General features: G+C 41.0%; 1 protein-coding gene across 1 annotated transcript; it reads right to left on the minus strand.

Annotated features, from left to right (window-relative positions):
* Positions 1-338: 338 nt before the first annotated feature.
* On the minus strand, positions 339-13,094 carry LOC104464156 (cytochrome P450 2J6-like). The gene is made up of 9 exons (XM_010076792.1): positions 12,924-13,094; positions 11,477-11,639; positions 10,144-10,293; positions 8,916-9,076; positions 6,822-6,998; positions 4,831-4,972; positions 2,935-3,122; positions 1,630-1,771; positions 339-520 (listed from the first exon to the last, which is right to left on the minus strand). Exons 1-9 carry the CDS (start codon positions 13,092-13,094, stop codon positions 339-341), a joined length of 1,476 nt encoding a protein of 491 aa, XP_010075094.1.
* Between the last annotated feature and the right edge of the window lie 3,464 nt (positions 13,095-16,558).

Here is a 16,558-nt window from a genome sequence, read left to right on the forward strand (position 1 = left end):
GAGATCCTCTGTTGAATTTTACTGAGGTTTGCTCAGGAGCAAGCATCATGACAACACTCCTTGGCTAGGACAAGGAGACACAGCATGTTGGCTTCAGCTGGGAACCATAGTATCTTACTTCAAGTGTTTCCAACATCCTTACGAGAATATCTGAGACTTTCACAAGGACCAGACCAAAAGTACTGGTAGTCTGGATCTTGGCTTGCATCTGCTTTCTGAATAGCCTTGAGATAGACTAATATCAACATCCTGGCTAGTAGAAGAAGGTTTATACATTTGAGAGGAAATCCAGTGAGGTAAAGGTGAATGTCTCATGCTGGTGTGTGACACGCTGCAGCCTAGCGTGGAATTGCACAAATCCTGTACGGGTGGGGCTGCAGCGTAGCCCCCCCCAGAATGGGCTCTGTGTTGATCTTCGTCACCCCTTCAGGGAGCTGGAAGGTGAATGCCCGCAGCAGGTTGGCAAAGAAAATAAAGAGCTCGGTCCTTGCTAGATGCTCCCCCAAACACACACGGTGCCCTGCAGAAGGAATAGGGGAAGGAGAGTGAGTATCTGGGATTTTTTTAATTTCATAATCACTTTGTTCATTCTTGTCATAAGCAGAGGAGGTTTTTTTTGTTCAATATTAGGATTAGGAAAGCCACAAAATGAAAACTCTGTGAATTCTTTCTCAGAAAGATCCCATCCAATGTTATAGGTTAGGAGACACCAAATGAAAATCTCAGTGAAAATCCCCGAGGTACCATGATCAACTCTTTCCTGCCCTTGCTTGACCTGGCAGAAAATTATTTTCCTTTTAGAGGAGAATTTGAACTTCAGGGTCACACACAAAGAATCTGCCAGCTGTTTGCACATGCTTTCTTAGTGAGTTAAAAAGTCAGCAGTTCAAAATTACTTAGCAATGGCATTTGCAACTGAACAAGAGCTTGGTCACTTTGCAGGCAAAGCAGGAGGCTTACTGTTAATTTCCAAGCGTTCCTCATCGGAACCAATGACATGAGCAGAACAGGTGAATAATACATTCACACTTCCAGATTAGCAGACAAATAAAAGGAAAGAAAAAGCCATTTGCATTAAGAAACCATTCCTGGATGGACAAAGTGACTAGTCTGCTATACCCACAGTGAAACCAAAACAAAAACAACAGAGCTTTACTGCTAAGTGTGATCTCTAACTGTGCATTGTTATCGTATCTCCTTCTTTTGAAACTGGAGTTTCAGTTCTGTAAACAAGAGCGTAATCCTTTGTTTACCAGGATGCATTCTGCTTTTCTTTCAGCTCGTTCCTTTAAAAGGGATTGCAAGTAACTCTAGTACACACAAGACATATGGCTTGTCAGGAAAAAAAAATACATATAAAGAATACTACAGACAAAACTTGCAGATTACTGCAGCATGCAATAAGCCTGGGTGGTTCAGGAGTTCAAGTGGGATTCCCACTACAGTGTCCTAAGAACAGTTTGGGGTCTGACAGCACAGAAGCATCACCCTTGGCAGGTACAAGCCAGTACTGTTCTTTAAAAGCAGCAAGCAGTGAGATATAAGGGTATCTGAAGAAATACCATAGTCTCACGTTTCTGTATTCTTCATGTAATCTGTTGGGTCATTTCAGACTGCCACTGCATTTACCTGCTGAGAATGGTAAGAAGGCTTCTCGAGGCATGAAGTTTCCTTCTTTATCCAGGAAATGGCCAGGGTTGAATTGTCGAGGTGTCTCCCATTGCTCAGGGTCATAGAGAACAGATGCTATATTTGGCATAATGATGGTGCCCTGCAAGGAAGAAACTCTCGATTCAGTTCTATCTACTGTAGACTCTCACCCATCAGTTTCTGCCTGGCAGATAATACTGCTGCTTGTTGCCATTTCCTTGTAATGAGCAGATATGATGTGGCTAGAAGATCGTTTTCCTAGAAAACTGGAGTTTGTGGTCATTTTATGCATCGGAACTTATCAGTTCTCAGCCCTACATCTACGTCAGTGTACTGATACTAACAGCATTAGTAACATTGGTACAACTGCATTGTAACCACTTTTACTATTAGTCTTTAAAACAATTCTAGTAGGAATCTTCAGGTCCCAGCACTGGAAACCTTTCAAGCTTAAGAGAAAGAGAGAAATGCATCCAGAAATAACTGTAATACTTCATTAACAACAACCTCTGAGCCCTTTTAGCAGAAGTACTTCAGACTTTTTTTTTTTTTTACTGGTTGTTCTCAGCAGATCAGTTCATATGCCTTAGCTACCTGACTGTCAGAAGCAGACAGAACAGAGTGAAACCTTCACCACAAAATTAGTTAGGTGGGACCAGTTCCAGATACCAGTAATGGTGCTGTCCTCTCCCATCTCTCTTGCAATAAAAGGAACCTATTCCTGCTTCTTGCTAGTATTTTACAGTGACAACACCTTGTGTCATGCTGCAAAATGCCTTACTGGCTATGAACACTCATCTTAGGCAGTATTTGGGAGCAACTCCTTCACTGTCAGCTGTAGCTGACAGTCTCTCATCTGTTACAGATTCAGGATGGAGTCAGTGGAGCTATCAGCCATCATCTGTCACAAGCCTTCCTCCATCACAGCAGTGCTGGCAGTGCCAAGTTGGGCAGGGATGTCTTAACTAGTACTTTGGCAAACCAGTTTCTCCTCTCAGTCCATTCCCAGCCAAGCAGAGCTGGTCTCTGCAGTTATGCTGTGGATCAGCAGGGCGGGAGCTCAAGGCTTCCATGGCCGGGGTCTTATCAGTTGTCTGAGCATCAACACGCTGAACGAGAGGCTTATTTCCTTCCTGGAGCCACAAATGGTAACCCTTCCCCAGGCACCACGTTCCTGGGTTATAGGGACAACAGTTTATAGATGGAAAACAGGTTACGAACCTGGAATAAAAGCTAAATGTCTCTCTGCTGAAGAAAGAACAGAGGCTGAAAGTGTGTCCGTACCTTTTTGACAGGGAATCCGAGAAGTATTGTGTCCCTCACACACATTCTGGGCAAGCCAACGAAGACAATGTTGCTGAAGCGTTGGATCTCATGAACCACAGCATTTGTGTAGGGCAGTTTTCTCCGATCCTCATAGCAAATTAACTGTGAAGGACCCAAAACAGCATCTATCTCCTTCTGCACTTTCTCTATGAAGAAATAGTCACCATTTCAGATGGGAAAAATGCATAAAATATTTTAACTGGTTTATTTTCTATCAGCAACAGGAAAATGTACTATTTCAACACAGTACATTGAGTCTATTCCCTGTGATTTTAAATGATTTAATGCCTGAATTTAACATATGAAAATAAAAATATACAGGAAAAAAGCCTCAACAGTGTGGTCCAGAATAATAAGCAAGGACTATACTGTACTTATTCCAGCTCTGACATTTGTCTTACAGAGTGCTTGGTGGCAGGTCACTCAGCTCCAGATTTTGAAGGTATTGCTTAGTTTATTTCAAAATCTAAATCTCATCTGCAAAATTGACATAAATGCCTTGGATATTAACTCCCACTGCAGGGGGTGACTTGAGCAGAGTTGGTCCAAGCAACAGCAAGATACTGTATGAACAAACAACACCTGAATCAGCCTGAAAACTTGGATGCAAACACGCACTCAATGACACTGCCTTTTCAGCCTCCTCCTGTGGCTGTGGGAATACAGGTATCTCCCTTGCTTTCAGTGCTCAAGCATAGCAGATGGATGCACCACCAGCCCCAGGAGTACCCAAGTCCTCCTTAAAACCTGGCCATATCCTTTCTCTTCCTGACATAGGTGTGGATGAGGAAACTCAGCCTGCATCTACAGAGACATTAATGGCATTGGTGTTAATTAGATAAGCAACCTCTTTTGCAATATTAACTCAGACAGGGACAGTTTGTGTGTCATGCCAGCAGTTCTTGCCTGAAAACACCACCTCTATGCACCAGGCAGCCAGAATCCTCCCCTTAAACTTCTTTTTCTATTTCTACAGTCTTTCCATCCCTTGTGGATGTTCCACATTCAGGTTTTGTTTTCACCTAAGGTTTGTGTGCTGCTTTGTGAACAAGCCACAGCAAACATTGATAGTTAAAGACTAGATGCTAACAGCATCAGCTGGTTACAAGCAGAATACGCTCCACTGAAACCTTGAGGCCACCCCTGAGCAATCCATAATGGATGCCCTTTCCCTGGCCTTGTGCATGAAGCACTCGGCAAAGAGAGGAAAGAGTCACTGCATTCTTTGAGGAAGTATATGGATTTGCACTGTGCAAATTATCTTGCATCTCTCTACCTATTTCCTGACAGGATAGATACAGGAAGAGGCAGCCGTCAATACCAGGACCTTGGGCCTTCCTTAGGGCAGCCTGCAGACCTTTATAACCTGCCCAGATCTGTCCAGCTGGTTTGTCCAGTAAGGGATACAGTGGGTTGTTAGGAGTATTGGTGTGCTCAGCAGGGAGTGTTGTGCCAGAAGAGGAAGAGAGCGTAGGCTGACTGTGTGGCAAACATAGCAAAGCTGTGTTAGCACTCCTCATACCTGAACGGTGTCTGGTGCAGGCAGGACGCATATCAGAGCCCTGATCTCTGTTCCTGCTGCCATCTGCCAGCCTGCCAACTCTCCACACAGAGCACCTCGCTGACTTGTTACTGCAAAGATTTAACTTTTGTCTCTACTGTGAGTGCCTTCAGCTGCCTGGTTTGGCCAGGTCATAGGATGGGCATCTGCTTTTTCACTCTGCTGCTGTTCTTTGTGTTTTCAGAGAGTGAGAGCCAGGCTCAACTAGTGGCTTTGGTGCCTGCAACTCAGTATATGCAGCCATCATTAACGCTTGTAGTACCCACAGTATTCACAGCAAGAATCCTTCTCACCTTGGATGTCTGGATGCACTACCATATAGAGCAGTCCCCAGTACAACGTTGTGCTTGAGGTCTCTGATCCACCGAGGAAAAGATCATTTATAACATATACCAAATTTTCTTCATCATACTTGGGTTTGACCCCTTCTTTAGACTGTAGATGATGATAAAAAGTTGAAGTTAAAGCATAAAAGTTAGGTCATCCTGTATGCCTCCTGTGTGAGAGTTGTTATTTCCACAGCTGGCACGTGCACAAAGAATATTCAAAACTACAGTTTTTGATGAGTACTAAGAGATTAATATTTTCCCAAATGGACATAGTAAGTCTGCATTCCTCTTTTTCATGAGGTGTAATATTCTTTCATTAAAAAACAGGTAATTTAATGCTTATTGACTTAATAATGAAAACTTTAAAGCACACTACATGTTTTGTAGTTAGCCTAGTGTGCACTTCTAAACAAGGGCCACACAATGTGTTACTCATTAGGGCTTCATGTCTCCATGCTATCAAATGGTGCTAGCAAATACCAAAGGAAAACTTATCTGAATAAGAGGATCTCAACAGAACATCTTAAGAGTAATTTCTTCTCTCAGTTTAGGATAGATGTGAACTGGTGGGAGAGAGGTACCCAAGTTTTTTTCTCCTTATAATAAGGGAGTAAAATATTATTAGAGAAAATACATTAGGCAGGAACATTTTAAAAGAAATAGATTGCAATAACTTGCACCCCTGATACCAGAGAAAGCTGCACCTTTGCCTCTAAAATGCTTTTTTTAGTAAATCTTGTCATACTCATTCAGATACAATGCACAAGAGGATGTATCAGTTCCTTCCAGACCCCATGAGCCAGCACTGTGGCAACATGGCAGACTGACCAACCAAAAGCTTATGACAGGAGGTAGAGGGCTACGTAAACTCCATTTATCCTAGGAAGAAGATGCTGCTTTTAGCTCCTGAAAGTATTCCAAAATGACTAAGTCTGAAGCAGAAACTCAGGTGCTTTTAGCAGAGCCACTCTGGCTCATGAGTCACTTCCTGCTACAGAAAATATTAGCCTGGGCAGGGAAGAAGATTAACAGCTTATTATGGCGTTGTTTGCAAAATTGTTTCCTAGGCCCTCCAGTTTGAATACAGGTGCCAAGCCACCCGTGCCCCAAACTGTGGGGAAATCAGTGGTAATGCAGGGAGAACAGGCTTGGGACCCCCAAATGCATCCCATTTAGGACCTACTGATGACAGCATCCATCTGCCAAGAAAGCTGACAGGTGTGATGCATAAAATACCTATTCCAAGGTTGGTCAAATGATCAAGGAGGATGGGATCGCTGAGGTGCAACTGACGAAAGGGAGTGGGCTGGAGGTGGAAGGACTGCTCTTTTTTTTAATGCTGCAGGAATGATACCAAGGGATTTCAGGATAGCCTTTAAAGGGAATCCTTTAAAGAGCAGAGAATCTCCTCAGGCCAGGACCTAGAGAGGGTTTCCAGTAAAGGGAAGATCCTTCATGAATGGTCCCCTCCCCAGGGAGGAACCACGCAGTTGTGTGGCACATGGACAGCCAACATTAGGACACACACTGAAACCCAAAGAAGCATGTCAGCTATTTCAGGGAAATTATCTGTGCATTTGTATTTAATCCTGTTGTAAAAATGAGGTACCATGCTGTAAAAGGTGAGGTGGTCTACTAAAGTTATGTAACCTCCAGCATAAACTGTCTCATATTTACTACAGGATTGAAGTATGCACTGGATATTTGTGGAAAGCAGATTATAGCTCATGAGTTCCCACCCTAATGTACTTTGTGGTAATTAGTTCATGTAACCAAAACACAAAACCGGATGCCTTTCCGGGAGACATGAGTTAGTAAGTCCCAAGCTGCTGTATTCATATTAAGAAGCCTATGAAATGTAAGAAACTACGATAGAAAGGGTCAGACGGGATGATTTAATGGTCTGTTTGGCCTTATACTCCATAAATGTGTGATCAGGTACAACAAACACTTACTTTCTCTATCTCAGCCAGGTAAAAGTCAATGAAATCCTTTGGTTCATCTGGTATCCCTCTCTCCACATGTCTTCTGACCTCCTTCCTTGCAAAAGAACTCAGGAAATCATAGTTAGATAACGCTGTCTTATGAGGACCGGGGAGATAGCGCATCAGCCGGGGGAAGGTTTCGTACAGCTGTGGGAGTGACATACAAGAGGTAGTGTGAATTACCTGTCAGTAACAAAGCTGCTTTTAGAAACACCAAAAGGCTGAATTGTCCTGTCTGGAAATGTTGATAGTGAAATTAAAAAATTAGCACTGCTTTGAGTAGATTTTTGCCATCATGTGGGAAAACTTCACTAGTAATTCTGACACACCTGTAGGGGTTAAGGCAGTACACTCAATTGTCAACACTCTGCTCAGGCCAGAAAGTTTGTTTGACTAATACAGATCACTAGAAGTCCTTACTCCTGCACCCTTGGAGATCCTACCTCCCACACAAAACATAAGGATATCCTTTCTGGATACTGTGTGGCTACTAAAATTAACAAGTCTGGTGGAATTTGTGGAGCTCACAGAAGGAGAGTGCAGACTGGGTATCACTCTAAGAGCTAATTTAATGTTCCCCAGAGTCCTCGTGACTGTTACATGACCAATAATTGTTCTGGTGGTTAGAAATATTACATCTTCAGTCTGATGAGTGTATTTGTACAGGCATTTGTCAGCTCAAAGTATTGTCCTCTACCTTAGATAGTTCTCTCTTTGCAGCATCTGCCATTCCACCCTGCTAAGCAAACGGCATTTCTGTCTCCTCTCTTTGTTCTTTCAGACCCAACAAGCAGTCTCTCTAATTTAAAGTGATGGTTTGTAATTCATCCCATTAACACTTTCTACCTTTGTTTCACTCCAGACTCACAACATAATGCTTCCAAGACCCTAGAAGAGATCCCACAGATTATTACACACCAGAATTTACTGGATTTACACTTCTCTGGATCTGAAGAGAAAATATTGCTGAAAACATTCTAAGATTCTGTTTGCCTTTTTCATCCTGTTATCTGCTAGTTTACACCGGTCCCTTTCCTCTTAACCTTTGCACTGAAATGTTCTAAGCTCATAGCAGATATGAATTTCATTAGTTCCTAATATGTTTCATCATCTAATTTTGTACTATTACAGTTTGTTCCATTCCTATAACTCCAATCCACAGTGCTTACGAGCTCTTGCAGCAGGATATCCTGAACCTCCTCTGTATTGTTAAGGTCTCCTGGCTTTGATCATCCACAAATTTAATCTATTTTTCTATTTTTTGCTACGAGAAATTTGTATAGTGCTGCCCTCATATGACAGATTTGTTGAGGAGGTTTGCTACCACATCAGCATTTTAGTTTGCCTTTTCCTATAAAACTCAAATGCCAATAGAATTTGCTATTGCATCCACAGTCCCCATTACACCCAGCTTGTCCCTCTTTAAGGGTCTAAACCGCAAAATCTAATTAATGGGGAAAACTTCAAGTGCACTTCAAGACACTTCAAGTGCAAAGTTTGCCTTTATGGTATGTTGTGGGAGGTACCTACAAAAAAATCTCTGACAGAACTTGAATTGTGAAACTGTCAGAGAAGGTATGTGTTGTTTTTGCAATGTGTGAACTGTGAGATATAATGAAGTAATGAAAAGATTCATAATTAATATTTTATTACATGTGAGGGAGGAAAAAAGTTGTCAGCATACAATTTGCAGAGTAGTAAAAAGCAGAACAGTGAATTCAATTATATCCACTTTTGGAGTAGAGAAGTATATAGAGCAGCACTGCAGAGTTCAAATTTATCACAAACTCCAGTCAGTTTAAAGGTTTCTGTTAACAGTCTCAAAAATGCCAAAAGACTTAAAGCCAGGAGTCAACAGAGAGATGTCCCCTAAACTTGGAAAGAAGCAAGAAAATTCTTAAAAATGGCCTCTAAACCAATGAGTCAGTAATGAGGTCCCTAAGGATATCTCTTAACTCCCTGTGTGCATTTGCCAGTTGCTCTGTATTTAGTGAAGACCCATTTTTGTATATGCACTTTCATTTTCTACCTATTCCAGAAAAAAATAGCATATTATTTACTCACCTGATGAAGAGAGCTGCCTGTAAATTGGAAAAAATTCTTTGTGGCACTGATCAGTTCATGGAAGGATTTGTCCTCATCAGAGAAGTGATATCCAAAAACCACAGCACAAATTACATTTGAAATAGAATGGAAAAGAGGGAAAAAAGGATCCACAGGTCTTCCTGCAAACACAGTAACTGGTATTCACTCTCAATGTTTTCTTCAGGTGTTCCTTACACAGATAGGACAAGATGCTATTAGAGATTACATAAAATGTTCTCTTTATCCAGCTGGGGCATGAATGGGGATGGAGACATGGCATTAACGTGTATTCATAAAAATAAAACACAGTCTTAGAGCAAAAGACACTGTTAAACTGTTTCCTCATAGCTCTAAAAAAATCTCATAGCCCTTCTTGTGAAATAATTAAATAAGACCCTTTAGAGGATATCATACCAAATCTGCTGTCCTCAGTTGAGTGGAAGAAGACAAGTCAGAATGTGAGAAGGAAGAAACATCAGTGGAGATGAACTAAGAGAAGACAGTGACAGACATTTAAAACCGTAAAAAACTACTTAGGAGGAAAGATTGAAGGAACTTGGGAAGGTTTAAGAAGCAGAATAGACAGATATGAACTGCAAAGTATAAAAATTGAAATTCTTACAGTCCCTGCTGTGAATAGTAGATCATCTGATTTCTGAGGATTTTTTTTAAGTTATGAGACAGACATCCATCAAAAATAATTTGGATAGAAATTATCCCGGCTTGGACTCTTGGATGAACCTGATAATCCACTGAAGCCACCTCCCACTTCCTACATTCTTTGATTCTCTTGCCAATAGTTACTTAGCCAGACAGACACCAAAACATCCAGTTTACCCCATGGGACCTCATGTCACTGAAATTAGAGAAATTACTAAGCTCTGCAAAACTCTATAGTGACTTATTGTAGGTACTCTGAGAATGGCTTGGCTGTGCAGTTGAGGGACATTGTACAATCATATCATAAACAAATGATAAGCCCAAGAAGGTGGAATTTCAGAAGATCCCAACTTCAGTAGGTTTATGAACAGCTTTTTAATAAAGAAATTCCCATTTGTGATACTATGCTCTATCTGCTCGTCAGGTTTGTTACATTTGGATACACCACTCTGGACCTACCTTGACCCTAGAAAGGGGTAAGTAAGTGTGCATACTGAAGGTATGGATCCAGGACTGCAAAGTGTCTGATTTCATAGCAGATAGATACCTTTTAGGTTCACAAAGAACTCCACCAGGTGAGAGGCCTCCTCTTGCACTCGATGCTCCAGGCCTTTTTTCCCCATTCCCAGGTTGCGTAGAGTCATTAGACCAAAGCGTCTCTGCTGCTTCCAGGAGCGACCACTTGCCATGAAAATACCTGAGGGTATTCCCTGGCATATTAATATTTTCCATACATATGAACAATTAATTTTAAAATATATTATAAAATACATGGGGTGAATCAGGGAGTGCCCTGTGATACAAGTATCTTTATGTGAAATTATCAGTAACCAGAAATCATAGCCAAACATACCCAAACTATAACTAGACCACGTGTTCTTAATATTGATTGCAGTTAATCTTTGAAAAGACCAATCTAAGGATTTGCTGACTGCTCCATTTCTTGATATCTTAAAAAAAAACAACCAAAAAAAAAAACAAAAACCCTAAAACCAACTTAAGATGCCTTTTTAGAAGATCTGCTTTAGCCATACTCATGTGGTAGTGCTCAAGATAGGAATAACTGGATGAATTTCTACAGCGTGGTGTACAGGGCCAGGGTATGTTTATGGAGATACAGATCAATTCATGTGATGCTTGTAGGTTGTGGTGAAGAAGGTGAAGGGTTAGTGACATTCGGGGCCTGTTTCTTCTCTGGAAGGGAGACCACTCCACTGATGATAAATTGCACCACTGGTTACCTGAAGAGCCCTGAACTGCTGCTGCGATCATGATGCTTTACCGAGCTTTAAACAATCTGTGTTTGCTTTGGTGTAGCAAATGCAGGGGAGGAAAAAGACTGCAAACTGCTCAAATACACTGAGGAGAAGTGGGTTTTAATGTGTCGGAGGCACTCTCACAATTAAAAGGTATTCACCAAATGTTTCAGAGTGGCTGCAAACACAGCAATGAGACTTCTGAAGGAGGGTGTTACAGTTCTCATGCTTGTGATGGAAGGTGTTTGGCACCCATAATGTATATAGTTACCAAACAAATAAATAACCTTTGCCTTTATGTAATGTACAGCAAAATCATGTTCAGCAAATTGGATTATCCTGTGAGGAGGGCAAGATCACTGAGTTCTGAGCTGGGATCACATACATCTTGAACTCAGCAAAAAGGTCACCTAGAAGCAGCCTGATTTGGAGTCATTCCCAGACTTGGGAACACTCAGTACACAAAGCATCGTGGCAAATGGTCAGTTGTTCTCAAGAGCTAATGGAGGACATGGACAGCAGCTGATGGAAAAGGACTCTGGACAGGAGGGTAGAGGGTCTACAAGGTGGAGTAGCTTGCCAACTCAACATTCCTGTGCACTATTTATGGCAGGAAAATCTCACCTTTTCCATTGGCCATTGCTTTGAAGAAAGGAGACACCATTCTCCCAGAAACATCCTCAGGGTGTGTAGTCATGCCATCCTTTACTGCTTGATATCCATTGAGTATGATCACTGGGGCCTTCCCAAACCACAAAGTATACATATTACCATGAGTTTTTGCAATCTGTAAGTGGAAACGGCGTCAGAAAAGAACAGATGAAACCCCATACAACTCAAAGAGACACTGCACCTGCTATGCACCTGCCCAATGGCCAGTTTTGTGCTGAGATCATCCCTGTGAATATCATTATAGCCAGAAGTAGAGAGAGCCTGTTGTTTTGCTGACAATGAAGCTTTCAGCTGTCAATTTTATTTACCCAAGGGGAAGTGATTTTGTTTTCAAAGCACAGGCTGCAGCAACACTGCAGGAAAAGAAAGAAAACTTTGTATTTTACATTGCATCACATCCAACCCCAACATTTGTACCTTATTAACTGAACAGCCACACTCTGCACCTCGCTGGGGCCCTATGCCTCCAAGTTAGCCCTTCCTTTGCAAAAGAAAATCAACCAATTAAACCTGCTCCATCTGCGTGCTCTGGCAGAGGAGGTGGAGCCAGAAACTAGGCAACAGCCATTCAGTGCCAGTGGGCTGCACCTGAGTCCAGGGCTTCCTCACTGAGGAGAGCACTGACCATTGGAGACAGCAGAGGCCTCCAAGCAGGGACAGGTGTATGACAGTGTCTAAGGTACCACCAGAATTACATCCGATTGCTCACGCTAGTCACTTTCTTCTTGTAATTCTGTAGATGCTGGCTTTCCTCTCCCTGTTACAGCATCACTGCCTGTCTGCATCCACACTGCACTCAAGGATCTGTGCGTACTGTCTGAAGCATAGATCTGAATCAGAGGTCATCTAATCTGAATTAGAGGTCATCTGCAAACCATTAGAGGAATTACTGCCTGGGTACAGGGAGGGACTGAGCTGGCCTGGGGAGGAACAGCTGTCTCTGAAAACAAGTGGCAAACAAATAGTTTTAAGGAGGTGTTGGAAGATGGGGAGCATATGCCCTTTCTTTATTACAAGCATTCATACACATGCACCATACTACCCTCTTCGTGATCAAATTAGACAATGCCAGCGTGTCAGAATTTTAAAAGGTAACACATATGGATGTATCAGCAATGGAGAAGTGTATTTTCTACTATTAATATTCTCCAACATTAATAAGAAGTCAGAAACCCTGTCCCCAAGTTTACTTGAGTCTTAAGGACATTGTTTCTCATGAAGATGACATATTCCACATAAGAAAGTGACCTGAATGTAGAATCAAGTTGATCTTTATACGTCCATACCTTGCCTGTAACTTTCTAAGAGTTAAAAACTTCACTTTGCTATTAATATATCAATTTTGTTTAAGCTGTTTAAGACTAAAATTAACCATTTAAGAGTATCTTAAAACAAATACCTCCATCAGAAGATCCCGATGAAACTGAAAGTTCAGGTGCACCAAGTTTCCAAGAAATGGGAGAGGAGTTGGTCCAGGAGGGAATTGCTTGCATGCCTTTTGCAGTTTGAAAAACTCAACAATTAACAAAAAAATTATCAGGACTACAAAAGCTTGAGTTATTGTCAGCATTTCAGAGCTTGTCTCTATCAAAAAGAAGGTACCGGAGTGTGGAAGAGTTGATCTTCCTTCTTGTTCCACCAGTTCTCTCTGCAGACTGAGTTCTGTAGAGTCTCGGTTCCTTTCCCTCCTTCTGTCCCTCCCTCTTTATCACTGCCTGCCCTTTTCCTGCACCCCATACATTTCTCATACTGAGACACATCAAGCTGATCCTTGGCCAAGAGCATACCTAGCTGGTTACAGAAAGCCACAATATGAAAACGTGGAAGTGCTTGTACTCAAGGTATTTGTCCTGAAGCTTGTGTTAGGAAACGGCTGGTATGTATTGGGAGATCTGGACTGGAATGACACCGGCTGAGAGCTCTTGTTGACCGCTGGATGTGAGATGAGTAAAACTCTGTTTCATCTGCCTTGGGAACTTTAAGAACATAGTTGTTCATCTCAGAATCCCTGAATTCAGCTTATGCGTGTTACACGTCAGTTACAATAGGTTAGATTTTCCAGGTGCTTTACTCACAAACATTATTTAACTTATCTTTATAACGTGGTTTTAAATTTAGATTTGCCTGCCAGCACACACAGTTCATACAGGCAAAAACAGTAGCAGCTGCAGACTAAGCATGGAATTAGAAGACAAAATTGTTACATGTAATTTCTGAAAAATTCTGAAAATCTTTTTTCTCCAGTAGATGGAAAAAACCTAGTTTCATCAAGTGAGGATTAATGATATGGAGATACTGCTTTAAAACTCACATTACAATTAAATAATTAAAAAATCTGAATATTAAAATTTAATTGTATTTAAAAACTGAATATAAAATTCCAATTGTAACTATTTTAGATTTTTTTTAATATGTAACCTAACTGAAGGTTTCATTTGCCTTGTTTTATTTTCTACTTTTTTTTTTCAATTTCAGAATCCTAGCTATTATTACCAGTTATCAGTAAGTTTACAGGACACAAAAAAACTGTCCTCTGATAATGAAGAGATTCACACTTAGTTTGAAACACTGACAGGGGAGATCCTATGTTGCATTGCAAAGATAAAGTGTCTTCACTAAAAGTGAGGTACAAGTCTGAACAAGACATTGCCCTGCCCTCCAACGCATACATAAATGCAGGATTTTGCAAACCTGGCACCATTAAGAATGAAATGTGACTCAGTGATATCAATCCATCTCCTTCATTTGGCCAAACTTGGCAGCTACTGTAGGTACCTACATGCCAGCATTATAGAGTGAAGACAGCATAGAAAAGTAGGGGTTTATGACCTTCTCTATGCAAAACTAACAAGACATTATGGGCAGCATGCGTGGGAATAGGGCTGAGGTCGGCTCCATGGCTTTGCTAAAACCAGCACAAGTCAGGTACAACTGCCCACTGCGAGGCTGGAATCAGCAAAATAAATTAAAAAAAAAAAATCAGAAAAAAATAGTTTCCTCAACCCAAAATATTTTTTAAAATTTTGAAAAAAAATGGAAGAAAATTAGTTTTCTGCAGACAGCTGAAGTCAGAAGATATGCTGGATTACATAAATTTCATTAATAGACTAAATACAATCATTAATCTCTTATTTGTTTGGTCAATATTCCATTTCATACTTGGTGTAGTATCAGTAAACGAATTAACTTCTTCCAGAACATGGGTCAGATTTAGCTGGAGTCAATTCACCAGTGTCAGCAGCAGGATGAAGTAAAATGAGCCAGCCAGCAGCCTGTCCTGACAGGTGTTACCATCACCTTTCCTTTTTCTGTGTTTTCAGCATTTTCCAACTGTCTGAAACCCAGACACATGAATAGTTACTTACACAAGTGCCTAGTATCACTGGATACACTGTACTGGAAACAAAACCAGGCTGAGGGATCTTGTGTTGGGACAAATCTGTTCCTGTCTGATGCCTCCTCTTCGGGTCACACCATCAGCAATACTTTCTGGGTTTATCTTTTTGGCAGAAAACTCAGCTTTTGTAAAAGATTGTAATCCAAGTAAAGAGCAGTCCAAAGAAGTGGACTCAGAAGGCAAGAAGAGCAAGTTTTAATGAAAGCTATCAGGAAGCCAAGCTTTCGATAAGATTTTTAGCGAACATAAATGCAAACTGTGAAGTAAGTTTCTGAAAGATTAGTACAATGCTTGCAAAAGAAAAGCTGTGCAGGTAATGTGACAATCAAACAAGCATGGTCCTGATATGCCTGAGCAAGCACATGTTTAATTTCATCTCTGGAACACTGATGCTAAGAATAAACTGTAACACTTTTGGTAAGAGGGAATGTCAGGAATTAGGATCTCCAAAGCACAAGAACTGTTCATAGACTGGGAACAAAGTAACAGCCAATTACTTTGAGTGAGGCTTCAAATATATAATATTTGGAAGTGGAAATTGCACAATGCATTGCTATGCTTTTTTAACTCCTCACCTACAACTACCTTCAGAATCTTGCAAAATTCATAAGCTGGACTGTGCTTTAACTGGGAGCATTAAGGCTGGACTTGAGGTGGCACACAGAATGAGAAGAAAACAATGTATTTTACCTCTATATCCAAAATAAAAGTGAGGAAAGAGAACAGAAATGGGCCTATTGTCCCCGATCCAAATTACTGCAAGAACTTTTCTTGCAGAGAGTTTGCCAAAGAGAAGAGTAACTTGGCATTCTCTGGGTGAAATTACCAGGAACTGGATGGTTCATCTATGTAAGGAATAGATGGATGAATTTTTCAATACCCAGGAAAAGCCAAAGTATCTGAGATCATGTCCATAATTTCTGCATAACAAGCCTGAGAATGCAAACAAAATCCCCCAAAGGGTTAAGAAAACCACCAGGAAAAAGACAAGTAAAAAAGATGTTGTAAGTTAAATTCTAAACCCTGACAGAAAGCCAGATTTCTGTTTTTACAAAAAAGGCTGAAATCAACATTCTTACCTTAGCATCCTTTTTGCAGGACAATAGGCACTGTGCTATTGATGCTAGTGATAAAGTCAGGATGTACAGACCTGGGGGAAAATACAGAAGTTCAAAGCCCACAGACACCATATTTTCAGAAATGTTTAAGAGAAACAGATGCAAAAATATGGCAAAAACTGTAAAATGCAATGCTGATATTACCAGCTTGAGCAGTTTATCAGCTCAACCTCTATCAGAGATTTCTTCACAGCACTACTAATGACTGCCAAGAGTAAGGAAAAGCGTGATGACAGGACACTGATGGCAGAGCATTTTTAAGCTGAGCCAAACAAACGAGCTCCACAAGAGACTCCCACAAAGACTGATGGAAATTAAGCACCCAAAACTGTGTGTCATAATAGCTTGTCACAAAAAAATACACCACCAAAGTTAAAATCCAGGAGAGCTGCAATTAAAGAGTGAATGGCTGGGGAAATGTTGACAGCTTGTACTGACCACAGGTAAAAATAATTTTTATTGACATAGGAATAGGGAAAAGCCAACAGGACAAGGAAAAAGTCATATTTAGATACCAAA

The sequence above is a fragment of the Pterocles gutturalis genome, unplaced genomic scaffold (assembly GCF_000699245.1).
Source record: "Pterocles gutturalis isolate BGI_N339 unplaced genomic scaffold, ASM69924v1 scaffold4163, whole genome shotgun sequence".
Lineage (NCBI taxonomy): Eukaryota > Metazoa > Chordata > Aves > Pterocliformes > Pteroclidae > Pterocles > Pterocles gutturalis.